Raw genomic sequence first — 27,277 nt, forward strand, 5'->3', positions numbered from 1 at the left:
CTTGGGCGTACCAGCAATTAAGTGCACCACTGTAGTAGTTGCACCAATAGAAAGCCCAACCCTCTCATATTTTTAGGTTGTTATTCTTGAATCAAATGGCCTTTATACATCGCCCGACTCTGCGCCTGTGAGAATGTCCACGGGTAAAAGGGAGGAGGGTGGCACAACACCTCCAGGCGCATGTTCCATTCCACCAATCCCCGAGCTTTTATGGGGTCTCATTGATCGATCTGGGATCATTACAGGTACATGAGAGCTAGTGGCACACGTGGAGGGAGGGAGAGTTCCTAGGACGAAGTGCATCCTAGCGTCATGGAGTGGCGGACACGAGGGGCTCGTGTCAGATGAATCATGCAACAGATACAATCATTTGTAGGCCTGCATGACGGAATTCTAAGGTACCCGTTACCTGCATAACCACTAACGTAGTTCACGTTGATCGTCATCTCCCAGGTGTACGACAAGATAACATAAGGGGGATATCCTTTTGGCAAAGCGTAGCTCGCCACTAGTAAGTGTGAGGGGACGTATGGTCAGGCGCGGATGCTGCGAGGCATCAAGGTTTACGGAGCAGTGACATTACTTCGCGATCGCTTTAAGCGATGCGACCTAAAAGAAAAAGCCTGGCCAGCCTAAATTCGGGGGCTGGCTACCCCGCCTCATACATCTGGACAAGGCTCCGGAGGCGTAGTCCAGCCCTTTAAGATAGCACTCTCAGATATTCAGCCGCCAGGCAGAAGTGTTGCATGGGGACATTACCAATTGTTAAGGGAAAACTGTGTTAGTCAGCAGACAATGGCCCACTCATTTTGGGTGTTGTATTGTCCATCAGGAGCCCCTGCAGCCCTATAGATCCTTCCTTCTCGCCAGACAAAAATGCATGGGCTGTGTGGTCAGGCCGGGCATAATAGAAGGGCTCAGCGAGCTCATTGAAGGCGGAGGGGTGGAGAAGTACATATCATTCATGTTCTTTTGTGCCGGCGGCTGGGGTGAGACAGGCGCGCCATTCATCAAGGAAGACAGCACCGCTCAAGTCCATGGAGTAAGGATTGGGCATCTGGGGAGGACCTATGATTCCTGGTTGCCACATGGAGCTTGTACCAGCGGTTACGACCGGGTTGTTGGCACCGGATCCGTCCAGCATAACGTCGCTGATGCCCCACTGGCTGGCATTGCTCACTGCCGACGGCGATGAACCGTCGACAGCATTTTCGCTGACATTATTGAACGACATCTGGTGCTCGAAACCAGTCAGCCAGTCGAAGCTGTCGCCATCCCGTTGTGTGGCCGACATATCCGTCATTGGGCCAAAGGGAGAGGTAGGATCAATGGACATGGAATGGGGCGACTCATTATAGTGCAGCGCGTTCGGGTTGATTGTTGAACCCTGCTGACCAAACAAGAGTCCCTCAATGTCAAAATCGTGCGTGAAAGCCATGGGAGGAGCGGTCCGGAGATTGGCATCGCTATTAAAGTCCATGCCATTGATCACATGCGTGTCCAACCGTAGCAGTCCATGGCTCATACCCCGATGGCCCATATCGAGGACATCCCGACAAACTGATCCATGTTGTGTAGGGGCAGACCGACGAGGCTCTGATGCCTGCTATGGGTGGGCATGGGATTTCGCGCAACCTGTGCAGTATGCTTACAAGGCGGTCGACAAGGGGCTTTACGTTCAATGGCATGGCCTCGTCTCGGTCAACTCACAACTTCATATTAGCCTTTAGCTCACCGTAGGTTGCATTCTGGTCGCAGCAAGAGATGCAGAATAAGAATCGAACTGGACGCAATGTCGGCTTGATACCCCATGCAATACGCAATAGAACGTGGAGAATCAGCCGAGAATCACTTACTTGTCGGTTGCATCGAGCCAACAGTTTGGCAGGGCGGGCCAGCGACCGACAAGAGCTCCGGGAACTCCAGCCGCATCCACTCGAAGGTCCTGGCGATCTCCTCATCGCAAACTCCTTGCTCCTGCCCAAAGCGCATGAACCAGGCTGCAAAACATGTTGACGTGTTCCGCATTAGCCAGTACGCACGCCGGTTAGAGGTAAATACCTACCGCCACCGTGGTCGTGTACACACACCTCGGCCAGCCCTAGCGATACTGACCTCGGCGAGGCGGGAACATCCAGGGGCAAGACTCTCCGGAACGCTCAGCCGGAAGTTAGACAGAAGGCTGATGTTGACTCTCCTTGCATTCTCCATGCACTAATGGTTGACAGGCACCTCTTACGTCCTATGGGACCCGAGTCTGAGGTCTAATTACCATCGAGGATAATCGGAATCTCTCATCTCCACCGGAGTTCACCTCGGGCCGCATTCTCGGCCGCAGGCTTGCCGCCGCGTTCTAAGTACGAAGTTAGCTTGTATGCAACAATTCCGAATCAAATCAGATCATGAGCTGAATCTACAGTACCGCATAAAGCTGGAGTAATTCGTAGTCACAATGCAAGAAGGGCGACAAAATAGGCAGTAGAACAGGCAACAGAATGGGCAACAGAAGAGCGTCAGCAAGTGGGCCAAAAATCAAGGAAATTGTGGGAAGCGACCCATATTCTCGCACCTCGCCCCATTTTAGCTGGTTCCACGGGCTTGACTAGAAGCTATTCCCCACCACACTCACATGTACTCTGAACCATTCAGCCGGCGGAATTGGAAAGTGGGAAAGTGTTTGGTAAAAACAGATGTACTCGCTTTCCCAATTTCCATTTCCACCGCCATTCCGCTTTGATTGATCTCCTTAGCCGACCGAGGAAGGTCCATCCGATTTGATGACGTTTCTGGGCACTGTGATCTGTTAAGTGCTCATTTCAATATGTTCTTGTCTGATAATCGAACTGGTCCCACTCTCATTTTCAACTGGAAATCATTCCCGCAAAGGGGCCGCGACTCTGGGACAACAGTTGGTTTTCACGAGTCGAGGACGTCACATACGGTCTGAGGCACGCGATGCACGAATGACAGGATACGACGTTGTCTAGTTTCCATGTTTGTCTAGCTGGGTAGTTTGCTCGTCCATTACCTTCTCGGCGAGCCCGACGGTGCCCTCTGGCGGGCCGTCCGGACGTTGCTCCGGGTCATCGTCCGGGTGCTGCTCAAACAAAGTCTTGAGCTGGGATGCGCTGAATGCGTTGTTGTACACGGCAAGCGCCGTGGCAAACTCGCGGTGGTGCCCGATCTGGATCTTGCGCAGCAGGTTGCTGGCAAAGTTCTGGCAGTTGTTCTCGATGAGATGATAGGCTGCACGCTTCTCGCGCATCTCGTGGATGGTCATCTCGCCTGGCGAGCTCGCCCGCGGGTCAGCTGGTCTGAAAGTAAGGGGGCGTGGGGGGATGGGTGACCAGAGAGACACGGGCAGTGCTGACCTGCTTGCCTGAGGGCTTCGTCGTTGAAGCGTGTCTTGCCGACAGGGAAGGTGTGCCACTGGTCGTGCTGGAGCACCTCGTTGATGTATATGACGTCGAGATCCTCGTCCTGCTCGTGTCGTGAGTGGCGCTGCGTGCGTGCCGGGTCATTGTCAGTCTGGCCACCAACTCACCATCCACAGCTGATGAACATAGCCGCCGACAAGCACACCCCACTGTGTCGAGCCGGCAGTCCGTGTCAGCAATGGTTCTGTGACTGTATCGACCCGGGGCCCGCTCTGAAAGGGTCCGGTCCGAGAAGGGAAGGGAGAACGCCGACTCACATGCTGCGTGGGATCAGGGTACTTGTGGATGCGCTCGGTGATCTGCTTGCCCAGGCCGGTCTGTTCGGCGAACCACTTGCCCGCAAGGCCGGCCACGGGGTGCCAGCCGATCTCGACAACCCGGGGCTCGCAGCGGATGTCGACCTCGCCAGGAGGGACGACGTTTGGCTTGGCCCCGAGCCCGGCCGCCTCCTGGAGGTGCCGCTTGCCCTTGTCGAACTGGTCTTTTCCCCACTCCTTGCTGCGGTCCCTGTTGCAAATCGTTGTCAGTCAGTTGTTAACATAGGTATGGAGTCGCCCCGCCTCAGCACGGTCCATGGCGGGCGAGGGCCGGCACCTCGATCACTGACCAGAGGGTCTCCATCTTGGGCAGTGGCAGCAAGCGGCGGTGGCGGTCCGACGACTTCGTCTTGGTCATTTGCGCAAAGCAAGTTGCAGCAGGATCCGGGTGGTTGGATTGCCACCTCGTGGATGGTGGCAGGCACAACTGTGCAGCTGGGGGGAGGGAGTGCAGCAAAATGGGAACTTGTTGTTGTCGAAAGCCACGCACGCGAATGGTCGATCATCCCCACCACCCCACCCCACCCCCACCTCACCCCACACACCTTCCCAAGTCCTGCCTCGTTGGCTTCTGTAATTGTGCACGCATAATCTGTGCACAGCAGGGGTACGTGCATAGTTCTGTTGGCTATGGACGAATGATCACGACAAAGCTTCCCCGCCATGAAACAATACGTTGACAGCAGCACCGATACTTCTGCCCACCGGCCACCTGATCCTGACGTGGTCAAACCTGTGCTTGGGCTCGTTTCTGGTGCAGGACGTTATCCCGTGCGACCTGCATTGCCATCCATTTATGTATTGTCAAGTCTTCTACAATGGACGTCAAAGCGGTCGATTGGAGATGGCCATCACGCAACTCGAGCTGTCAGGGATGTTTCCTTTGTTCGCATCTTTGTTATGTTTGCCTACCACTAGCCATTTGCCCCCCCCCCTCCCGGGGCGCCAAGGTTTGTCTCATATGCCAATCTGAATGAGGTGCTCGACTAGGCAATTCCAGCTCTAGGCAGCCAGAAATAGAAGCGCGCGGGGAAAACATGCCTCGGTATCACTAAATAGGTCTGGCTGGAGGAACGCGCGCCACGCCACATGTTCGAAACAGCCATTGCCGGACCTACCCGCCGCTGGCCACAGGCTGAGTCGTGTTAGGGTTCCCCTTCGTTCGGTCAGTTAAGACGTCTCGGTCGTTAATGGTTGCGAAGCAGTACAAATGTAGTAATGGTAAAACTTGTCCTTTCTAAGGTTATCTACGACCTGTTGAAGGTCTTATATACGGGTGACCTTAGGTCAGCCACGGGGGTGCAGATGTCTGGGTTAGGCCAGACGGTCATGTCGTGCACGGTGTCAATCCTGATGTGCACGACGCTAACCGTGTCAGGCACGGTGCAAACCGTAACAAGTATTATATACCTCTATCTAGACTACTTTGCTACATTTAACTTCCGGGACGCTACGTATGGTAAAACGACGGGGAACCCTAACATTAGGCCAGAGAATGCCGGTAGGCGAGATGGATTTCTGAAGCTGGGCCTGGATGTCTGGATTCAGTACGCGGAAGACCATGGTGACTCTGATTTTCCGTTAACAGACCGTTACACATGGTTCAAGTTACTTCGTTTCCAAGCTCCGAAAATCCCTGCAATCGACTACTGTGTCAGGGCAGTGCGGGATAGACTGATCAGGGGCATATTTGTACAGTACTACTTAAGGCTTGAAGCTATCGTGACGTTTTTCATAGCATGGAGCCTCACATCCATCACTCAGCTTCACCAATCCGACTTGATTTTTCCACCCCATTGAATTCCTACGCTTCTGCACCCGTTCTTGTACGCAATTGACTGACAATGCCATGATCAGAGATTCCCTCACAAGTGTCGCATCAACAGGGCGTTGTTGATGTGGCTGGCTCCCCCGTCGAAAATCTGCTTTGGCCCCTTATCTGGGAATGCCCTCACTCTGGCCCAGGGCCAGAGTGAACCTCGCCGGAAACACCGCCGAAACTGGCAAGCGGTGAACTCCCTTCCGTCGTGGTGGTTGTTTTGTCCCCGATTAGGAGAACCCTCATCCGCCCCAGGACAATATCGAGCTTGGATAAGACTGCTTCTGGGTTATAGGGTACAAGTCCTGCCCCTCTGAAGCCTCCCTGGATGTTTTTTTCCGTTATTGTCTGTTGGAATGCTGCTAAAAACGAGGGGAGGAAGTCCTCCTTGCTGATATGCGTTATACCCGCCTTTATCTTGAGCTCGATTTGCCGACCGTATGCTTTCTTTAGCGGACTAAAACACCCAACATCGAGAGGCTGGAGTATATGAGACGAGTGAGGAGGTATATAGAGCGTAATAATCTTGCTGTCCTTGTAGTAGAGCTCGAATTCGACCGAGTGGTGACTTTCGTGGCCGTCGAGGACGAGGAGGCGATAATCGCCTTTTGTTCGCAACTTTATATGCTGATCGAAATGCCGAATCCAATCTAGACCAATTTCATTTATAGTCCAGCCGTTTAGGGACGTTATAATTCTCCAGTCGCGAGGAATCGCGTCGTCTTAGTACCAGGTCGAGAGGTGATATTTGCCGGCAAATACTACGAACGGCGGGACGTAAAATCCGGTCGCGCCGACGCCCTGGATAACCGTAACCCATTCCCGATTACCTGGTTGCTTCATCTTAACGTTCGAACGTCTTTGCGCGTTTGTAACGACCATCCCGGTCGCGATAACGCCCATCTGAAAGCCTGTCTCGTCGAAGTTGTAGATATCGGAGTCCGCGACACCGTATTTCGCAACTACGTTCCGCACAAGCCGAAACCACGCGTTTATCGCGTCGGGATCCTCGCACTGGGCTCTCTTGTAGTCGTACTTGCGAAAGAAACGCGTCTGGAGCTCTGGTCGTCGTTTAACAAAGGTTGAGGCCCAGTTGATTCCGACACCTGGCCTGTCGCGCTTCGCGAGTAGTTAATTCGCCATTTCTCTAACCTCACTTAGCCGAGGAGGATATGCTCGCGCATCCAAGTCGAGAATGTATTCAACAATCTTCTCCTCTTCCAGCTTGGTTAATTTTGTAGAATTCGGAGGGCTTTCGCGTCGGGCAGGTACTCCCTTCTCTCGGCGTCGTAGGGTTGTTCGGGGGACGTTGAACATCTCGGCAGCGCGTCGGGTGCTTAAGTTTGGGTCGTTTTCCATTGCTTGGATAGCAAGGAACAATTGACTCTCTTTAGAAGGCGTCTCCATCTTTCGTGGTGGAATAAACGCGTGAAGAAGAGTTGGATTCGGTATAGTGAATGAAAGTGGGCCACTCGCCCGTATGGGCCACTCGCCCGTGGATTACGTTATATGAGATAACGATACAAAAGGTCTTACACGAAAGCTGGACGGGCTTCCTCTCGCCCTAGCCACGGCCGGAGCATATCTAAAGCGCGTCCCAATCAGCACACGCGACTACCTTGCTTATCTCCATCACTTCCACCTCTAGCTTCTCGGCCTCGTCCCATCGACTTGAGACTCTCTGGGATTTGCTTGCCGCAGAGGTACCTTTCCTGGTGGCAGATCGCGTTTCCGAATTCATGCCTCGCGTCCCGCAAGGGTCCCTCCCAGTGCCGAGTGTAGTGCTCTCGCACAGGCGTGCTCGGAGATGGGAACGGCATAGGTCTCTCCCATAACCAAGGTAGACACAGCGTGGTGAGCTGCGGTAGGGCGGCTGCGCATTGCAGAGGAAGGAGGAGTGACAAAGGGCGAATGTTGCACGACTCGCAGATGCCGCCACGCGTCAGATCGGACTTGGCTGACAGCCTACGTACGAAGGGCAGCAGGGGTAGATTCTCTGGGTCTTGCAGATGGAGGCGTCGAGAGTGGTAATCACGGTGATTGCAGGGTTTGATTCTGTTAATGGATTGCGCCGCCACCTTGATGATCAGCGAGACAGTATCGAGCTTCGTTGCTGAGTCGGAGGCATTGGTGAGGGCGGTGGCATGGGCAGCGAGCTGCGAGTACAAGCTGTGGAGGCGAGACGAGATATGTGCGCTGACAAAGGTGGTTTCCTGGACGGTTTCGTGACATGCGAGTTCTTCCTCGGGCGGGTTCGTGAGGAGTGGCAGACCGACTTCGTATCGCAGACAGGTAAGTAGTCCAGTGTTAGCTGACAAAGACGTTTCGATGCTGGCTTTGAGTGCAGTTTCGTGATCGTCGTCCAGTACACGGAAGCCCATGATGTTTGCGTGACCATGTAAGATGACAGGATGAAATGGCGACTGGGAAAGAGGGAGAACGTGATGAATGCGGTATCCCCTACATTTTTATAGGAACGCTCGACTCCTTGGAGATGCAGGAATGCCCCGCGCCCCTGCATCGTGCAGCAGAGAAGACCTTTTTGCCAACTTTTGGCCAGTTGTTGGCGCGAGGACAATCATCCCGGGTAGCGTCGGAAGGGTCTCTAATGTTAGTCGTGCCCCCGACCCTGGCGTGGTGGTGAGGCTCCAGTTTGGAGGACTGGCATTCTTTCTGGCACGTGCAGGGTTCGGAAGCTGCCCATTCTTCCCCGCGATCGATTGTTTGAATAACACTCTGCAGATGCTTCCTGTGGTGTCAGAACCATTCGATAGTTGTCCTTGGCAGCACAACCGCAGGACGTGCTATCAATCCGGTCCCTCCCAAGCCAGGTTAGTAGGACCTACCATCCCGTTTTTCTACTTTACATCCTCCGAGCTTGCGACCCGTCTCGGCAGTCCTGAACTGGCATATCTCTCCCGAGCTATATGTTCTCATCGCATCCTTCTGCGTGGAGGCTATACAAGGACTCCTCGTCTTTGCCTGGACCATTTTCTCCTATCTTTTCTGAGCAAGATGGTAGATCCCCCACATCGGTCGGCATGAACATGATGATGCTCAAACTTCTGGCGCCTCAGGCGCTACTGATTCTCTTTTACCTCGTTAATCGCGATTGTCCACTATGCCCAGCGACAATTCGCTCGCTTTAGAGGCTACCAGAACTTTCGACCCAGGTAAGCAAACGACTTTCACTCCGGTTTCGATCTTCGACGACAGTCACCCGCTAGTAGTCCACAATTCGACGCTTTGAACATTACATTCGACCCCCACCCGGTAATGTGTCAGCGGCAAAGAGAAGCACCAGCATCGATTGCAAATTTTGTTTATGGCGAACCTTTTAGAAGCTGACAATGTTCTGATTCAGAAGCCTCGAGACTAGATTCGTTTGCTAGAAATGCTGCAGCAATCAGCGAACCCCCCGACCTCCGCCCCTTCCAACCAACAAAAAGAAAAGAACCCTATCAGTTGCCATAATCACCAGCTTGAGTAGTGAAATCTCCCTTCTCCGTGAGACTATCAATCCTGCCAAGGAGAAACTCGAGCTGCCGATATGCTGCGCTGGGCTGGTACTGCGGTACCATGTGTCCACATAAGTACGTCTCGACCCAAGTCAACCCGCGCTCGGTATGGACAATACCCATCTCCCCTGCTGCGGCTAGCGTCTCTTGACTAGCTTCAGGGTGGTACGGGACGAAAAACTTGTGTTTTCCTGGCGCTTCCTGGAAACCTTGTTTCCCGCCCCACGTCATATTCTGAATCACTAACCTCACACCCATATCAATAAGGGAGTAATCGAGGTTCCCGTGAGCCAAGATAGACCGTTCAGACCGCTCAATAACGCTCGGGTATACAGACCATGCTGGGGGTGGAGAAGTGTCGCCACTCACTAACACGCCACTGACGCACTCGTTCCATTCCTGCAAGGGTGCGTTGATGGCCTTTTGTACATCGGTACGGTTGAAGTAGATCTCCGTACCTGCGGGTAGGTAGTTGAACGAGCCGGGAAATCCAAGAACGTCCCATAGTACGGGACAAGTAGTGGTGATCTGAAAGACGTCGAAGCACGGGTTTACCAGGAACACGGCGTTTGCGACCCGCGTCCCTAGATCGCATCCCGTCGTAGTAGATGCCTCGACAGGGTCGGGAAAGCTCCCGTCCGGTGGAGGATAGACCAGATACTTGTCGATATAATCCTGATAACCGCACGACTTATGGCTGTCATAGATTTCGGCAGTAAACGAGTCGTTCAGGTTGAAAAGCTCAGCCCACTTGTCGACGTAAGGTACCGTAACTACGTCAGTCTGCAACCCTATATTGCCTAGAACAGGATCATAGATTAATGTCCCCTTGACATTCAAGTAGTCCTTATCTTCCTGGTCGAGCATTGCACTAGCAATATACGGCACGTAGAAGCCAGCATAGCTCTCGCCCGTGATGTAAATATTCTTGCTATGCAGTGCAAAAGTGTCGATGAAGTTCTTGAAGAAGCCGAGGAAACTTTTGGCGACATCGTCTTCGTTCTTCTCGGTCGGTTGGCCTTGTGAAAACCCTGTTCCCACAGGCTGTTCAACCCAGATCTGTGTTATCCTGTGTTAGAAATCATTGTTTGATTTACGGAATAGCAGCTGACGCACAATGTTTGTGAGGTTGGCCCATGTCCAATAGTTCTTTGTCGGCTGATATGTGCCATACTGCCAGATGAACGGTCCATTTTCCTGCAGTAACCCTTCTAGGGAGCTGCAGCCAGGTCCACCGTTAAGCCAGATGACAATATCATCTTTGCCTTGTGGGTTCGTTGTAGGGAAGAACCAAAAGTATAGCGAGCGTGACTGGTCTTCACCAATAGGCATGAGACCGGCATAAGACTCGCCGATGTCGAAGTCGACCTCGGGAATGCCTGTGCCATTCACAAAGTACTCTGGTTTCTTTGGTTAGAAGAGCAGGGTGACACGACAGGCAACTTGTCACTTACTGGTCGTGTTGGCATTCTGTGCAATTAAAGGCTCTGGACAAGATGGGAACGTGGGCTGATCTCTGGCGGCCGCTGCACGTGGTGATCGTGGGTGGCTAAAAGCCCTTTTTGATAAAGCCGGGCCGACATGCTGAGGACCACGACCAGAAACAAGAGCAGCAGCGAGCACGCCCGACACGAAAACTGGGAGAGTACGCATCGTAGTGACAGAAAATGGCCGGATGGTCAAGGATGATGGGAGATGTCAGAGAAGTACGATTGCCATCCTGTGGGAAAAGGGTTTGCGGTAGATATTTATCGACAACGCTGCCCACGGGGATGAGTGTGCGAGCTGAGGGGCCATGCAGCGCCTTCTTTCTTTCAAAAGCTGACGACCTAGGTTGGCTACTGAGAATGCAATCTTTAGCCGAGGAGAGAGGGATCTCGACGAGCTACGCCGTACACAAGCTTTTTGCCAAGCGAAGTGGCACAATGCCTATCAATCACACTAGGTCTCTGCTTAACCTCATTGGTCTCCCGAACTACACGTCACCACGACAAAAGGCCTTGTATAAAAGGTAACGGCTCGTCGCTAATTAACTACTGAGCTGCCATCGTCGTTCGCTGTAGGTCTGCAAAACCACTCTTAGTCGTGTGTGACTCTATTCCTATGGATGGAGAAGCAGGAATGATGTAAAGGTGGCCTCGTGACTCTCATTGGAATGAACCGCAAAGGAAAGAGGGAGGGGAGGACAGTAGAGTTTGTGGCGATAAGGCCGTGCTTTGCAATAGCTCGGCTCATGCGTACAGAGCTTCTGCCCGCATCGCAGGGTTCATTCAGCTGCGGTGGCGTTTCTGGAGCGGAGCCTGACTGCGAATACACCAAGATCTCTAGTGCGGGCTGGAATAGTCAATCTTGACGCCGAACTTGGAGAGTGCAAAGCTTGGTGAAAACTAGCTCCGATTGATGTAGACGAGACAGCCACTTTTCGTGGCTGCTGAGCTGCTAGTGTGCGCGGGCGCGTCGTTAGCGTCCTGCTGATCAACCATTGTTTCCACAAGGAGGGGACAGCATAGGCTTGGAAAGCTTGCTCGCACTCAGGTTGATCCAGCCTAGTACCAGAGTGACCTCAAATGCAGAGTGGCGTGCGGTAGCCCATACAATCCAGCGACAGATCGACAGAACAACGCGGTCTCGATCGGTCTCAAGCAACCAGGCTCCGCATCAAACTACCTCCTGGTCGCACACGCATCGTCGGGGCATGCCACGGCCTGGTAGCAGGTCTCTATGCTGGGCAAATGGCAGCAAGCGGCGTTAACGCCCCCGGGGACGGATATGAGGACCTAGCTTCTCTTGGTCCGTTGAGCAAGGCAAGCTGCGGCATGGCCTGGAGACGTAGTAATGCAACACGGTTGAGTGCGCTGTGACGAATTCCGCATAATATGGGGACCATCGCGTGGCCCTGTCTCATGCAATTGTGCACGCACAACATGTGCACAGCATTATTACCGAGCCGCCGGGCGCTCCCTCATTGGCGGGCTAGATTGCTGCAAAAGGTGCGCACTGTTGCGGCTCATTGCAACCAAGTGACTGGTGGAAAATTGCCATGGGAGCCTTGCAAGCCCAATTCGGGCAAGGTGTGCACCTTCTACAAAGTCATGGCACATAAGTGGCAATCAACTCGGAAAGACCCTGGCCCTGGTTGCCGACGCAAACGAAAAGTAACTCGGAGTCGACTCCGAAGACTTCGACGCGGAAAATACAGCAGCCAGACTCCCCAAGCATCTCTGCGGTATAGCATTGAAGAAGTCGTTCACGAAGGCAGACCCCAATAATCTCAAGGGACCGTGGATACCGTGGATACCAAATGAGAACAACGATGGCACACCAAAGCTGGCGTGGACGATAGTCCAGGATTACAAGTCGTACAAAGTCGTGAAACTCGACGAGGACAATTATCTCAAAGTAATCGGCATGGCTGGGATGCGGTCATCAAGGCCAAAAGCAACAACGCGCTCGAGAGTCTCAACACAGGTTGTGAACCTGCAATCACACTCGTCCGGGAGGCAAGACATGGCGATCATGCACCCCATGTTGTCGCGGCTGCTATCAGCAATACAGGACGTCAAAGGCATCAAGATTGTTCTCAAGACGGTCCCGCCTGGTGCCAGCCCGGTCGACCCCAGCTTGAGGTGGGACACAGTCGACTGAGATGAGACGCTAGCGGTCGCACTCAATGATCCCAACGGCAAGACACCTGCACAGATCACAAAAGACATTGAAGAATTTAAGACGTAATACTATCAAGAAAAAATGGCCCGGGAGCACAAGCTTGCCTGGGACCGGGTGGGAGCAGACGGAGGCGAAGTTGTTGGCTTGCTAGCTGCCCTTGAGCAGCGATGTCTTGGGTTAGTGGAGGCATCGTGTCCGATCGTACTCGTTTCATGGACAAGGCTTGGGAATTATTGCTTTGGAGATATTGACCAACTTGGCCCACACCCTTGCTCTTGCCTCACGATGTCTGGTTTACCTGAGGACAGATTGGTAGAAAAACAAAAGCTCAGATCGATAGTAGCGGAGACCAAAAATTGAAAGCTACTAAATACTATGCTCTAGCACGCCGTTGACTTGCTCTACGCACAGGTCGTAATACTGGTCTACGTAATAGTCAAACTTCTGAACTTCGTCGTCTTCGATCAGTCCGAGCGGATCAGCTCGCTAGTCGCCCTCGCCCTCGGTGACCATGACAACCATGTCGATGACAAATTTGGCTCAGGCGTACCGAGTCCCGGCCATGCCCCCCATCGCGGCCGGAAAGCCTTTGCGTATGGTGCGTTGGCCCGAGCCTCCTGGCAGGCGTGAACGACGGCGGACGCAGGGGTCTTTGAGAGCCATGCGGGTCCGAGCACGAGTTTCTGCGCATCCAAGAGAATGCGACGAGGGTGCATGACGGCGAAAGACCAGAGTTGCACGCGGAGCTCGGTTGGCAATGCCGGAAATAATGAAGAGGCCATGTTGGTGGTGGTGGTGGTCATGCTGCGCGTGGACAGGGTGATGGCAGAGGTCGCCTGGCCGAGCGCATGGTGCGAGTTTCGCTGGCGTCGCGGGGGCGGTGAAAGGATGTTGGCTGTTGGTTGTAAGTCATCTATCTGAGTGAGTCAGGTGGGACGCGGAAAGTAGGGACAGGAGCGGGAGCTGGTTGCTGTCGCGTTTCTGCGCGTCACCTTCGTTCTCGTGATGAAAGAGCCATGCGGAGAATGGTGCAACCCGTATCGGCCACGGGTGGGAGTTCTTGTGCTCGGGAACTGTACCCAGCAGACGCACATCAGAGGCAAGCTTGGCATCGGTGTCAACGTGTGACTATAAGATATGCCAACCCCGCTTTCTGCCTCCTCCTCGTCTCGCAGATGCTTGCTCTGCCAACAGATGGCTCTACATTCCGACCCCAACCACGTGCGGCCTTTGTGCCTGCGGTGCTCCGCACCTTTCAATGCACGCCAACCGCCAGTGTTCTTGGACAGCAGCGACACCTACGAGGAATATTTCAAGGAATGCTTGGGGCAATCCGTGTCAGATTCTTGCGCCATCTGCGGCGTGATCCTCGACACTCTTGCAGCTAGACTTGGCAGCGCGGACTATCTCGGGCTCACAGCGCGCGATCTGAACGCTGCTGTCGTCAGAGTCTCCCTCAGACTCTCGGAGCGGCACAGCAGCCTTCCAAAAAGAGATGAGGCGCAAATTACATTCTACCCAATCATTGTCGGGTTGAAGTTCAGCTCAAATTACAAAGACCTCGAGATCTATCTGTCGGTCGCTTTCTACCCGACCAGGGCGGGCGCGTTATCAGTCCCAGCAATATGGACGACACCAGCCCCTAGCGCTAGCGTTCAGGAAAAGCACTTGGTTGCTAGGCGCTGGTTGGAAACTTGCGAGAAAGAACATACAAGGTGCAACCAGCAGTTCAAAGAGCCAGCACGAGACTCACTGCCGAAACGCCTCATCCGCCTATCTTCTTCGCGCAACTTTGCCGAGCACGACCGTACCCGCCTAGTGGAAAGCGACTCCGAGCCCACATGCACCGGCGTAACAAGATACGCTGCCCTCAGCCACTGCTGGGGCGGCCATGTGGCCATGACGACTGTTAGAGCTAACCTCGAGCGACACATGCGCCAGGTCAACGAGATGGAGGCCCCCCGGACCTTTCGCGAAGCCTTTTCTCTCTGCCGCAGTCTCGGAATCACGCACATCTGGATTGACAGCCTCTGCATTGTGCAGGACGATGCCGAAGACTGGCGGGCCGAGGCCTCGCGTATGAATGACGTCTTGCGAATGCCCTCCTCACGATCGCCGCATCGAGTGCGGCTTCGAGTAGGCAAGGATTGTTTGTCGACCAGTCGCTTTTGTCCAGAAGTGAGGCATCTGGAACTTTCAATGTGATTGACCGGCTGGATCACGTGCATCGCTTCACGGCCAGAACAGCAGGAGACTCCATACATGTTTTCAGCGTCCGAGTCTACCCATATCCGCTTGGACAGAGCACGTCGCGTAGTATACTGAGCGCGCGTGGCTGGACCCTCCAAGAGCAAGTCCTCTCTCGACGTATCATGCACTGCTGCTTCCCAGAAATGCACTGGCAGTGTAGCCAGGTGTACCTGACCGAAGCTGGGGTTAATCTGGCCGGACCGCCTCTCCTTGATCATTCTTTTACTCGGACCTTCGCGCAGATGCATCTCATAGATGGCCTCAATGAGGCCAGCAATGTCTCTGCTCTTGCTTACACTACATGGCGCCAGTGGATGTCGATGTACTGCCAGCTGGAATTCGCATTTACTTCAGATAGGCTCCCTGCACTCACAGGGATGGTCGAACGCATGGCGGAAGTAAGCGGCTTCACGTACCTGCTGGGCTGCTGGGAAGAAACAATCGCCTCGGATCTCGCCTGGGAAGGGACCCACCGACTTGACGACTCGCAATTGATCCCAGGCATTCCGTCCTGGTCATGGATCTCGAGGTATAAGCAAATGGCGAGCCCAAAAGATTCGATAGAGTTCTCCAATGGCGCGAACGTAAATTGCACACGGCTAATCAGCTCGGATATCAAGTGGCAGGATCAGCCTCTGGTTTCGGAGCTGCTGCGAGCACATCTTACGCTGTGCGGGCCGGTCAAGAATTTGCTGATCCCATCCCTCGAAGTTCGTCCTCTGTCTACTTTTGGACCTGATCGGATGAATATACAAGACGGAACGTTTGAGGAGGGTCTGTATACATGCCTCCTGATGAAAAAAGTTCTTCCAGGGAAACCTAAAGGTCCCTCCTGGATGAGAGAGCAGTTTTTGACCTTACAAGAAGTGCAGGATGTGGGGAAAGCCATGTCTTCCTCCGTCCCCTGTTATCGTCGGGTCGGTATGGCCGCGTCTTATAATCGGCACCACTTCGACGACGCTGAGGATAGGGTCATCGAGTTGGTCTGATGAGCCAGGTGATAGGATATCCGAGTATCAATCCCATGACAGTCGTACACTGTAGAAAAACACTTGTCTCTGGTGCACACTTGCGGCGTGGCAGTTGTTCGCAGCATAGCCCTAGTCATTTACTCCAGGCTGACACGGACTTTTTGGGTCGAATACAGATGCTTGACCCAAAAATACGGTATGGTATTTTAACTGGACGATAGCATGCTTCCCTGGTGCTCGGAGCTTGGATGAGCAAATGCCCAAGTCGCGAACGTCTGGTGCGTTTGTTGGTAGGAGAGTTAGTGAAAGTTGGTTGGCTTAGGACCCCATGCAAACGACACGGTGTCCTCCTGGATCTAACCTACCCCCTCCTGCTTGAGTACAGTATTGATGTCTAAAGTCGGTTGGATTGGCAAAAACCGCGCGGTAGAAACGTCAAGCGCTTTGATTTCAAACCAGAGGGCATTATCTTTAACCGTCCACTTAGTTCGATCGATGACAGACCAACAGTAGTCAAAGCCCGAGAGGGGCACGAACAGACGAGAATGAAGACATGACGAAAGTCTCGGACCCCAACACATCCCTGGTCTTAGAAGCAGAAGCAAGTTTCAGCCCTCCTCACCTGGGGCCTGGCTGACAAAGTGGCCAAGACGCCTCCCAGACCCAGGCGCGTCTCTGATTGGCCATCGGACTCCCCCGATTGGAAATACACTTCAGATAGTGTCGCGTTTGGACCGGGATCCCCATGCAGACTACCTCCAGGCCCTTACAAATGCTCTTTGGGAAAGCGGCACTTGCGGACTCGAACGGCCCGGTGGAGATGGTTGCGTTGTCAGCGACGTGCATGCAATTCGACCCTCGCTCGAACGGATACTACGCCTTCGGATTCAAAACTCACGATCGGATTGCAAATCATGTTCAGCTCCATGAGCTGGTTCGAAGATAAAGTCGCGGTTCCCATGACAGCTTCATCACTGATTCTCGTTGCAAGACGAGAGACCTCATTTGCAAAGCATTCTTCTGCTACCATCCACACTTAAAAACATCATCTACCGACACCAACCAATCCACTTGCACCAAAAGGATATACACAATGTCCCTTATCGACTCCCCCGCCATCCCTAAGGGCTCCCTGGTGGTAGTCACCGGCGCTACTGGCTTCATTGGCTCGCACATTTCCGACCAATTCCTGCAGCGTGGCTACAAAGTCCGCGCGACGACTCGCGATGTGAGCAAGAACGCTTGGGTCTCCGAGCTCTTCGCGGAGAAGTACGGCGCCGACAAGTTCTCCCTCGTCGCGGTCCCGGACATGGCCGCCCCCGGCGCCTTCGACGACGTGGTCAAGGGAGCAGCAGCGGTCGTCCATACCGCGACTGACACGAGCCTCAGCCCGAACCCGAACGCCATCATACCCTGGACCGTCGAGATGGTACTGAGCGCCATACGCTCCGCTGCCAAGGAGCCCCTAGTGAAGCGCTTCGTGCTCACCTCGTCTTCCGTCACCGCGTCGGCGAACCTGGCAGACACGCCGGGAACGCTGACTGTGGATAGCTGGAACGACGGTGTCATCGAGGTCGCAAACCGCCCGCCGCCGTATGAGCCCGAGCGGGCCTGGTCCGTATACGCTGCGGCCAAGACCTTAGCCGAAAAGGAGGCGTGGAAGTTCGTGCAGCAAGAGAAACCGGCATTCGTGCTCAACACCGTACTACCCAACCTGGCCCTCGGCAAGAGCCTTTCTGTTGAGCATCAAGGCCATCCGAGCACTGCCGGGATGCTGGCTGCGTTGTTCAAGGGCGACGCAACGTATATGAAGATGCTTCCACCTCGTGAGTCTAATCTTGCCGCACTCTCAGCCTAGTCAACATGTGCAAGCTCCAGATTGGTGACTAACGTGCAATTGTGTATTTTAGAGCACTTTGTTGATGTGCAGGACGCCGCCCGCCTGCACGTGGCCGCTGCTATACACCCGGACGTGGTGTCGGAACGCATATTTGGGTTTGCAGCGCCTTACAACGGAGATTTGATACTGGACATCTTCCGCAAGATGCATCCCAATAAGACGTTCCCGGAGAACTTCCAGTCAGGGAGGGATCTCTACGAGGTTGTGCCCCGTGCTAGGGCCGAGCAGCTGCTTCGTGACCTTGGCCAGGGCGGTTGGACTACTTTGGAGCAGAGCTTGAAGTGGAACACGGAGGATCTGGAGTAGTTCAGTCCGCCGAATCGGCCGCTTATATGCTGGCCAGTAGATTAAGTCTAGGGACTACCAAGTCTAAAGTGGCTGGAGGCTACGGATATAGCTTGCGCTCGTGATAAAAAATATAAGAGAAAGTGTAGACAATATGAATCGAAACGAAGACCTCCCGAGACGATCTTGGCTTGCTCTACGTGAAATCTTACTCCACTCTAGGCAGGCCGTAGATTAGTCTCAGGGCCAAATGCAGATAAGTAGTCTCCATTAACACTGTTCGCCTGGCAGCTTTGGCTAGAAGTCGTGTCTCGCATTCTTGCTCTTGTGACGAATCTTCTCGCCGTAGCGATAGAGGATGAAAGGGATCGGAATAAACGCGACCGAGATAAAGGCGAAGGCGGAACTAGCCCATGCGATACCGAGCCTCTCGTACATAGCTCTGCCAAATAGTAGCCGAAGAGAAAATGTCAGTCACCTGCATATACCAAATGAGCGCTTGCAAAATCTGCAAAACTTACAAAGCCTGCACCGATAGGTAGATGAAGTCGTGGTAGATTAAGTACTTTGTGCTCTAGAACAAACTCAATTCTTTTCCAAGCATAACTTTCTACAAAAATTCCGGCGTTTCGAAAATGACCCTCAGCACTACCTTGCTTACCACCCACCATCTTAACACAAGATCTCATGTACCCCTCGAAATCTCTCTGAATGAGACTTTGGTGATTCTTACGATATGACTTCATATATATAAGTCGCGATCGCCGCAGGAAGAGCATTGTACCAGGGACAAATGTGCCTGACCAAGAGGAAGCGCGAGGAGCCGAGCCAATAGAGTCAGGTCTTGGGGCGCTAGACCTGAAAATACCCGTGGGTTGGCCGTTTGGAGGGGAGGTTGTTCACTATGAAATTATGCCATCACCACAGAGGGCCCCAATAGCACCAATGTATTAGTAAGATTAAAGGAACTGCCAATGAATGCCAATTCCTACGGTGTCGTCAACTTATGAAAAGTTCAGATTCACCGTTCCGCCTGATGTGGTCATCCCTGCAAGCACGTTGCGTCCTGAGATCGGGCCATTGAAGTGAACTCCTTGCTCTTGCGCTGTTGTTGAGGATGTTCCCTTCTTGGGCGGAATCTCCAACAAGAGGGCCTTTGCATACGCGGCTGCCATGGCGGCGGCGTATGGCTGCCATTCCTTATTTTTGTGCTCGTCTCCGTAGTCACAGACGCCTCGAATCACCCCAACGGGAATGCGATTCATTGTCCCAGCTGCTTCCATTTCGAGCCCGATGATGTTGTACTTGTCTCGCAGCTCATTCCTCTTGCGAGCATTTTTCATGAGCTTCTCTCCAGAGCCTATCGGACCATACCACACGCGAGTCCGTCTTGTGGCTGGTCGTGCTTCTCTGACTACTTGTTGCTCGTTGCCGTCATCGCTCGTCTCGTACAGGACATCATTCTCCTGGCCCGGATCAACAAATGTCCCCCCAATATGTTCCTGGTCCTTCATCTTGTTATAGAATGGAAGGAAAATAGCTGCGTCATTCGGTGCGTGAAGTTTAATACTTCCGATCGCTGACCTGATAACGGTCTCGGTAGTAGCTAGCACATGCCCGGATTTCAAGAGCTGAAACGTATCCGTCCCAGTCTCTTTCCCAAGGTCATATGCAATAAGTCCAGCGCTGTCGCCCTCGGGAAGAGCGACCAAGACGTCGCCTAGCCGGATGTCTCGTGCTTGGGTCTGGGAAGTCCTTGGCAGGCCAGCAGCCACGCCAACGAGCAAGCCGAACCACAGGTTAGGGAAGAACTTCTTGACCTGGCCCGCAAGCGCTGCAGCAGATCCTGTGCCGTATTCTTGGCCAGCTGGCAGAGTTGCAATGATGACATTATGTCCACCTATGTCGCCAGCGTGAAACACGTAGTCATCGCCGCGACTGACGGAGAACCGGCCATGGTGTCTGTTATCCAGCATATGCAGGGCGGCCTGCGTCTCGATCTCCAAAGGGGCAATCCATGCGATAGTGTAGTCGGCGGGATCCAGTTCCATTCTTTGTAAGCGTACGTTGAGAGAGGCGGTCGAGAAGTCGGTTCATAAATGGTCGAAACGTAAAGGGCTTTTCCGGTGACTAAGGTGAAGGAGCGGGATGGATATGATGCGGGGTTGCAGCTGAGTTGTTCCGGAGTTCAGCCGTAGCTTCAATTTCCGAAACAAGGGGTGATCCTCTGCGCAGCCTGTTAGCTGATGTTTGCAGCATGGTTAAGGCACCGAATGCTCCTACAATCTGAATTTCACTAGTGTTCGCTCGAGTCCGTCAGCGGTTGGGATGGATTTCCCCGCACTTCGACCAATAGCCCCGTCTTCGACATTTGAGCGGATCGAGGGCCGGACCGTCTTAGCGGGGACCCACGTCTCGGGAGGGATCCTGAACGTCACCGTCCACGAACCGGGTGAGGGCCGGCCCTCCTACGAAACAGCAAGAATCGGCAGGCTGACGACTTGTAGAATCCACACCGCGACGCGTCGAATCCTTCTCGACCGTCCCCTTCCTTCCCGATGCCGACTTCGTCGAGCGACCTGACGTGACTGCGTGGCTGGATACAACCCTCGGGCAGCCTGGCAGCCGTGCCGCCCTCGTCGGCCTGGGAGGTATCGGCAAGTCTCAGATAGCGATCGAGTACGCGCACCGAATCCGACAACAATCGCCGACTACGTTCGTGCTCTGGGTACACGCGGACACCGAAGCGCGGTTTGAGGAGGCGTATCGCGGCATTGCAGAGCGACTGCAGCTGCCACACCGCCATGATCCCAAGGTCGATGTGCTGCAGCTGGTGTATGACTGGTTGTTCAGCGCGGAGAATGGGTACTGGCTAATGATACTGGACAATGCGGACGATGTCGGAGTGTTCTATCCAAGCATTCGCGACCGGGCTGGGACAACTATATCAAAGCAACGAGTATTGGCGTCGCTTCTGCCGCAGACTGAGAATGGCAGGATCCTCGTTACGTCGCGGAACAGGGATGCGGCCGAACGGCTAGCAGGCAGCTGGGGTGTCTTCCCCATGCAGCGGATGGGCGAGAACCAAGCAACGCAATTACTTCAGAAAAGGCTTCGCGACAAATACGAGGAAGAGGCAGCCGCCCCCTTAGCTCAAGCGCTCGAGTACATACCTCTCGCAATCACCCAGGCAGCTGCGTACATCGCCCGACGATGGCCACGGATCTCATGCTCGACGTATCTGGAACACTTTCGAAAGAATGAGAAAAAGAAGGAAAGCCTGCTAAATCGAGATCTGGGTGATCTTCGGCGTGACGGGACGGCAGCGAACTCGGTCATGGTGACGTGGCAGATCACGTTTGAGCAGATCCAGAAGGAGCGGCGGTCGGCAGCAGACTTGCTCTCTCTCATGAGCCTTTTCGACCCGCAGGAGATACCGGAATGGGTACTGCGAAGCTACTATCAGCGGAGACGCATGATTGGGGAATATCACGATGATGGAAAGTCTGACGACGACGACGACGACGACGACGACGACGACGACGACGACGACGACGACGACGACGACGATGATGATGATGATGAAAACGGCGAAGATGACAACGACGACGACGACGGTCTGGACGATGACCTAGAAACGCTCCGAGATTACTCGCTTGTGGCCGTTACCGTGCAACAAGGTATCTATGAGATGCATGCACTCGTACAGTTTTGTGCGCGAGCATGGCTCTCGTTAGTGGGTAATATAGCAAGATGGAAGCAGATATTTCTACAAGGCATGTCAGAGGACTACCCGTTGGGGATTTATAAGAATTGGCCAAAGTGTCAGCAACTTGAGCCTCATATTGCGCAGCTTATCGAAACGCAGCCTGCAGATACTAAGGGAGCGACAGAATGGGCGCGTTTATTGACAAACGCAGGATCATATAGGTGGAAGGTGGGAGGGTATGAGAGTGCTGAGGCATTACTGCGGAAGGCAGTAGAGGTTCAAGAGGCAGTTCTTGGCGCAGAGACTAGGGATATGCTTATAAGCGTTAGCATTCTTACTGAATTACTGCGGCACCAGGGCAAGTATGAAGAGGCGGAGGCGATGAACCGACGGGCGCTTGATGGTTATACGAAGGTGCTGGGCAAAGACCATCGTTCCACACTCACCTGTATCAGCAATCTTGCTGGAGTGCTCCAGGACCAGGGGAAGTACGAAGAGGCGGAGGCAGTGAGCCGACAGGCGCTTGCTAATTGTGAGAAAGCGCTGGGCAAGCACCATCCAGACACACTTACGAGCGTCAGCAATCTTGCTAAATTGCTGCTGAACCAGGGTAAGTACGAAGAGGCGGAGGCGCTGAACCGACGGGCGCTTCACCTTCGCGAGAAGGCGCTGGGAGAGGATCATCCAGACACACTCACGAGCGTCAGCAATCTTGCTGCAGTGCTGCAGCAACGGGGAAAGTACGAAGAGGCGGAGGCGATGAACCGGCGGGCGCTTGATGGTTATACGAAGGTGCTGGGCAAAAACGATCCTTCAACACTCACGGGCGTCAGCAATCTTGCTGGAGTCCTGCAGCACCAGGGCAAGTACGAAGAGGCTGAGGCGATGAACCGACGGGCGCTTCACCTTCGCGAGAAGGCGCTGGGAAAGGATCATCCAGACACACTCACGAGCGTCAGCAATCTTGCTGGAGTCCTGCAGCACCAGGGCAAGTACGAAGAGGCTGAGGCGATGAACCGACGGGCGCTTCACCTTCGCGAGAAGGCGCTGGGAAAGGGTCATCCAGACACACTCACGAGCGTCAGCAATCTTGCCGGAGTGCTGCAGGAACAGGAAAAGTACGAAGAGGCGGAGGCGCTGAACCGGCGGGCGCTTCAACTTCGCGAGAAGGCGCTGGGAAAGGATCATCCAGACACACTCACGAGCGTTAGCAATCTTGCCGGAGTGCTGCAGCAACGGGGAGAGTACGAAGAGGCGGAGACAATGAGCCGGCGGGCGCTTGATGGTTATGAGATGGCGCTAGGCAAGCACCACCATTCCACAATCAACAGCGTCAGTAATCTCGCTGGACTACTGCGGGACCAGGGCAAGTACGAAGAGGCCGAGGCGATGTATCGACGGGCGCTTGATGATTGTGAGAAAGCTCTGGGCAAGCACCATCCCGACACACTCACGAGCACCTACTGCCTCGCTTACCTCTACCATATGCAGAATCGACTCGACGAGGCTGGCGAGCTTTTTGTCAAGGCCTTGAGTAGACTCAGGGAAGTGTTAGGGCCAACTCATACTACTACGTTAGCTTGCGAGGGTCATTATGCTTCTTTGAGTGGAAAGATGGCTGCAACGAGGTGATGCAGTTAATATAGGCAGTACATTTTGCTAGTTTGTTTATTGAACCATCTGATTTCTGGACCTTCTCGAATGACCTTTCCTCCTCCAACTCGGTGGTTGCAAACAGCCACATACACACTAGCCACAAGCAGTACGAGCAGTACATGTCCCACGTAACTCGACGTTTGACGCTAGCCAAAACCGGCGGGGACTCCACTGGAAAGGTACCGATCAACTTGTTGGCGTTGCCATCATAACCAACCCACAATAGCCCTGGACCTGTTAAATACTTTTCTTAGTGAAAACCTGAATCAGAGTCTCGATTGATGTCTGATTATGACTATGAGAGACGATAAGGAGATGGTGGCGGGGTGTGATTGACCATGTCTTTAAATGCTTCAAGTTATTAGTGGGTTCGGATCACGGGCTCGAGATCCGACACTGATCATGATTGATGGTTCAAAGGAATCAGGTGGCTTGAATGTGGTCGATCTATAAGCATGTGTGTGGGTGGACTCGAGTCTATGTCAAAGGTCAAGTACCTTCACTTTGGCTCGGCACGTAGGGTGGCTCGCGATACAGGGATGGATGTTAGTGTCCAAGAAACTCGACAAGGATTCATCGTATATGTTGTTGTCGAGCATGGGTTGGGATGGTGTACTCCCGGGACAGATGTCGTTGTTGAGAAGCTCGTTGAAGGAGCACGACTTTGACGAGAAGACCTTCGCGCCCGCGTAACGTAACGATCATACACATTCCTCACCCACTTCGCACCAGGGATCTATGGCTGTCGTGCAATAGCAGCAACATCACAAGAAGCACAGCACCATCTCGGAAGAAAGAGCAATTCGAGATACTTGGAAAGCTCCGACATACCAGCTGAACGGCGGGTAGGTGGACAAGTCCAAGTGCCATGTTGTTAGCAGTACCTTCGTCAATAGTTAGCGCCCGGCGGCCCAAACGAGTTTCCGAGCTGACTTTCGAGAGTGAAGTGCCGATAAGGAGCCCGGGAGAAACAATTCTAATCGTGGGTCAGCCCTCAATCCCTGCCGCTCCCTTGAAAGGATCTCTGACGCTTATTTAGGCGCGGGGCCAGGTTCGCATCGGCAAGAAATCAGTACCGGCTGGGTTCTCTGCATGTGGACACTGTCAGGGCTAGACGATGCGCTTTGGATTAGATCGGCACCAAACATTGGCATGGGCTTTAACTAGCTTGGACAACCCACCTCCATGAGGTCTGGAGCTGCGCCAGGTCTTGGCATCTATTGAGTTGGCGCCGTCGGACATGGCTAAGTGAACATGCACGTGCTCAATCCATCCAGAGGAAGCAGACGCGTTGGTCTAGCCAGGACAAAAAACCCTAGATTCACGCCACGATCCGATCAGTTCGCCATGGGACTATGCAAAATCCATGCGCGTTTAAGCACGGTTCAGCAGTCACAAATGCATATCCAACGCATGCTACTAGTACCCAGCGCTCGCTTGCTGCTTGCAGTGCTGGTCAGCTTTATTTTACGGCCTTGGCGGTGGCAAGGCACAGAATCAACATCGGACATCCAGGCGGATTGTCCAGAAGGGCCCCCTCAAGAGGCTAAGACCGGGGTTCGACATGCAGAGCGAAACACCCACTTGTCAACAAGGATCTGTGCCATCCTTTATGACGATTCAAGCTTGACCTCCTCAGAAGTGTGCATACGCCAACGACGAACGTTTCACTCTTGGGGCGCGCAATGGAGAACTAGGCTGGGCCCTTGCCACTTGAATTACGAGCGTGGGCTCCATGATACCGCCTCGATCTCGCGAGATGATATGATAAACGGACTTGTGCGCACAGAATGGGAAAGCAACCCTGGAAAGCACAGCCGACCCCGCAACCGCACGGTCACAGCCCGATACTTAAACCTGGGGAAGAGACATCAAGCTACATTCACACTAACGCTATATGCTTTTCGGGTTCTCGGCTCGACTTGCTCCCATCCTCTCTCTCGCCTTGGTGCCCTCAGGACAACATCCGGCGAAGACTTGGGCCACAACTGCATACAATGGGGCATTTCGGACTGTTTTGGTCCCTGCACTAGTCGAGGCCACTTTCTGCAGCTTTCAGCCCCAAAATGGTGCAGTCAAGTCAGCCTTGGCAACCAACTTGTCCTCTCAGGCCGCTGACACACTCGCTGACAGCTCTGCAGGTGAGCAACAACCAAAAGCCCCATGAGCAAGGCTTTTTCCCCGTTGGCCGGGACTGAGAATTCAAGGCCAGCTAGTAGAGGGGTCAAAGTGTTACTCATGCATCGTTCTTACATGTCGCTGTCCTTATGGGTTTATCCCGACGTGGACGGTTTCTCGACGCCACCCACGCCGGCGTGCCCCATACACCTCGCCGCACGACATCAACAGCTACGCGCTGGGACGCATCGGGCCGCATATTGCCGTTATCACCGTACTACCGGACGGCGAGTACGGCACGACGACGGCCGCGACGGTTATGTAGGGCCTACTGGGCAGTTTTCCCAACGTGCGCGTTGAGCTGATGGTCGGGACCGGGGCTGGCGTGCGGCGCGCCGAGCTCGCGGCACGATCAACGCCCCGGGGCTGTAATTATGAGCAGTACTGGAGCTAGGAAAGGGGGCATGTTCCAGTACGACTAGGGCAAGGTCGTAATGAGTGCAGCAAGATAGAGACGCGCGCCACCGGTTGATCATGATCACCGCGTAGCCCCTTATCTTATACAATTGCACGCACAACATGTGCACAGCAGGTAGTCAACGTACAGTATTACTACCAAGTCGCGGGGCACTCCCTCGTTGCCCATATGCAACAGCTGTTGCTTGCTCTTGCGGCCAGCCAGCTAGTGAGCGCCACGACACAGCACAACTCACACGAGACTTCAGTAACTAACGGAGCAGTCCTGGACAGTGTCGAGCAAAATGTGGTCAAACGGGCTCGCCGATGCTGGCAGAAGCGCGTTCCCTAGCCCTTTCCATTGCTGCCAATGCTGGTCCACCAAATTTTGTATGTTCCAAGCCGTCTCGACTAGATAATGAATGGCACGACAATGGGCACGGCCGGATTGTCGAATCTGGACTCGCACACGCCACTCGCGCCGCAGATGAAGACGTACCCGTCGGCCCGCGAGTAGTTGTCGTAGCTGATGACGTCGCTCACGCCCTCGTTCGGTGCTGCCGCGCCGGCGGCACAGTGCTCGACATGCAGGCGGAAGCTGCCAATGCTGGTGTATTCCTCCAGGTACACCTTGAAGGCGTCGTCGTCGCACACCACGGGGGCCGTGGCATCGGGGAAGGCCACAAAGGGCTGGTCGTTCACCTCGTAGCAGGTGAAGAACGGGTGGCACTCGGTCTCGTCGGCCGTCTGGGTGTCGATGATGGTGACTTGCCAGAGACGAGCAACTTGTGTCAGTACTTCTTGGATTGGGGGTTGACAACAGCGTCTTCTGAGCGACTTACAATTCATGCGGCAATACCCGCTGTTGCCCGGCCGCCCACTGGGTGAGAAGGCGTAGAAGCTTGGGACATGGAACTCGCCCACTGCCGCGGCCATGGCGGCAAGATGGGCAAGCGTTGTCATGGTCCGCAAGTGTGCCGATGGAGCCATTGTGGCGGGCGGCGTCGTGGCTGTTCGGAACAATGCGCTGCTCCTGGCAAGATAGAGAGGGGTCGTTGCTCTCGATGCCGGGTTTCGGGGGCTTCCGTGACCTATTTATGTGTTGAAGTCGGAGTTTGCCGTCATCCGCCATCGAAGCTGTACCCAAAGCCATTGCATCTTCTTCGCATCGGCGC

The 27,277-nt window shown here is 54.0% G+C and overlaps 11 protein-coding genes across 11 annotated transcripts; 4 read left to right on the forward strand and 7 right to left on the reverse strand.

The window, feature by feature from the left end:
- Nucleotides 1–958: 958 nt before the first annotated feature.
- B0I36DRAFT_361391 (uncharacterized protein) lies at nt 959–1,540 on the reverse strand (the record flags this gene model as incomplete). Its single annotated transcript, XM_046158469.1, has 1 exon — nt 959–1,540. The coding sequence occupies one exon, from the start codon at nt 1,538–1,540 to the stop codon at nt 959–961; it is 582 nt and encodes a 193-aa protein (XP_046013438.1).
- Nucleotides 1,541–2,964: 1,424 nt separating this feature from the next.
- On the reverse strand, nt 2,965–4,195 carry B0I36DRAFT_319719 (uncharacterized protein). Its single transcript, XM_046153446.1, has 5 exons — nt 4,045–4,195; nt 3,695–3,944; nt 3,545–3,586; nt 3,372–3,480; nt 2,965–3,285 (listed from the first exon to the last, which is right to left on the reverse strand). The coding sequence occupies exons 1-5, from the start codon at nt 4,110–4,112 to the stop codon at nt 2,984–2,986; spliced, it is 771 nt and encodes a 256-aa protein (XP_046013439.1). The 5' UTR covers nt 4,113–4,195; the 3' UTR covers nt 2,965–2,983.
- Nucleotides 4,196–7,156: 2,961 nt separating this feature from the next.
- Nucleotides 7,157–7,866, reverse strand: B0I36DRAFT_319724 (uncharacterized protein). The gene has a single exon (XM_046153447.1). It carries the CDS (start codon nt 7,391–7,393, stop codon nt 7,175–7,177), a length of 219 nt encoding a protein of 72 aa, XP_046013440.1. The 5' UTR covers nt 7,394–7,866; the 3' UTR covers nt 7,157–7,174.
- A 1,168-nt stretch (nt 7,867–9,034) lies between these two features.
- On the reverse strand, nt 9,035–10,560 carry B0I36DRAFT_347792 (carboxypeptidase cpdS; the record flags this gene model as incomplete). The annotated part of the gene is made up of 3 exons (XM_046156606.1): nt 9,035–10,150; nt 10,208–10,498; nt 10,546–10,560. The coding sequence occupies 3 exons, from the start codon at nt 10,558–10,560 to the stop codon at nt 9,035–9,037; spliced, it is 1,422 nt and encodes a 473-aa protein (XP_046013441.1).
- Nucleotides 10,561–13,140: 2,580 nt separating this feature from the next.
- On the reverse strand, nt 13,141–13,743 carry B0I36DRAFT_319725 (uncharacterized protein). The gene has a single exon (XM_046153448.1). The coding sequence runs from the start codon at nt 13,558–13,560 to the stop codon at nt 13,222–13,224; it is 339 nt and encodes a 112-aa protein (XP_046013442.1). The 5' UTR covers nt 13,561–13,743; the 3' UTR covers nt 13,141–13,221.
- A 1,554-nt stretch (nt 13,744–15,297) lies between these two features.
- On the forward strand, nt 15,298–16,218 carry B0I36DRAFT_319726 (uncharacterized protein). Its single transcript, XM_046153449.1, has one exon. It carries the CDS (start codon nt 15,322–15,324, stop codon nt 15,994–15,996), a length of 675 nt encoding a protein of 224 aa, XP_046013443.1. The 5' UTR covers nt 15,298–15,321; the 3' UTR covers nt 15,997–16,218.
- Nucleotides 16,219–16,889: 671 nt separating this feature from the next.
- B0I36DRAFT_286713 (aldehyde reductase) lies at nt 16,890–18,335 on the forward strand. The gene is made up of 2 exons (XM_046151610.1): nt 16,890–17,804; nt 17,889–18,335. Exons 1-2 carry the CDS (start codon nt 17,072–17,074, stop codon nt 18,182–18,184), a joined length of 1,029 nt encoding a protein of 342 aa, XP_046013444.1. The 5' UTR covers nt 16,890–17,071; the 3' UTR covers nt 18,185–18,335.
- A 400-nt stretch (nt 18,336–18,735) lies between these two features.
- Nucleotides 18,736–20,372, reverse strand: B0I36DRAFT_319729 (nucleoside phosphorylase domain-containing protein). The gene has a single exon (XM_046153450.1). The coding sequence runs from the start codon at nt 20,212–20,214 to the stop codon at nt 19,168–19,170; it is 1,047 nt and encodes a 348-aa protein (XP_046013445.1). The 5' UTR covers nt 20,215–20,372; the 3' UTR covers nt 18,736–19,167.
- Nucleotides 20,373–20,418: 46 nt separating this feature from the next.
- Nucleotides 20,419–22,365, forward strand: B0I36DRAFT_99167 (P-loop containing nucleoside triphosphate hydrolase protein). Its single transcript, XM_046163702.1, has 3 exons — nt 20,419–20,615; nt 20,671–21,939; nt 22,032–22,365. The coding sequence occupies exons 1-3, from the start codon at nt 20,492–20,494 to the stop codon at nt 22,043–22,045; spliced, it is 1,407 nt and encodes a 468-aa protein (XP_046013446.1). The 5' UTR covers nt 20,419–20,491; the 3' UTR covers nt 22,046–22,365.
- Nucleotides 22,180–23,568, forward strand: B0I36DRAFT_319734 (uncharacterized protein). Its single transcript, XM_046153451.1, has 2 exons — nt 22,180–22,226; nt 22,353–23,568. Exons 1-2 carry the CDS (start codon nt 22,185–22,187, stop codon nt 23,502–23,504), a joined length of 1,194 nt encoding a protein of 397 aa, XP_046013447.1. The 5' UTR covers nt 22,180–22,184; the 3' UTR covers nt 23,505–23,568.
- Nucleotides 23,569–26,250: 2,682 nt separating this feature from the next.
- B0I36DRAFT_382658 (uncharacterized protein) lies at nt 26,251–27,277 on the reverse strand. Its single transcript, XM_046160930.1, has 2 exons — nt 26,945–27,277; nt 26,251–26,869 (listed from the first exon to the last, which is right to left on the reverse strand). Exons 1-2 carry the CDS (start codon nt 27,253–27,255, stop codon nt 26,368–26,370), a joined length of 813 nt encoding a protein of 270 aa, XP_046013448.1. The 5' UTR covers nt 27,256–27,277; the 3' UTR covers nt 26,251–26,367.

This window comes from Microdochium trichocladiopsis (assembly GCF_020744255.1).
Source record: "Microdochium trichocladiopsis strain MPI-CAGE-CH-0230 chromosome Unknown B0I36scaffold_4, whole genome shotgun sequence".
NCBI classification, from domain to species: domain Eukaryota; kingdom Fungi; phylum Ascomycota; class Sordariomycetes; order Xylariales; family Microdochiaceae; genus Microdochium; species Microdochium trichocladiopsis.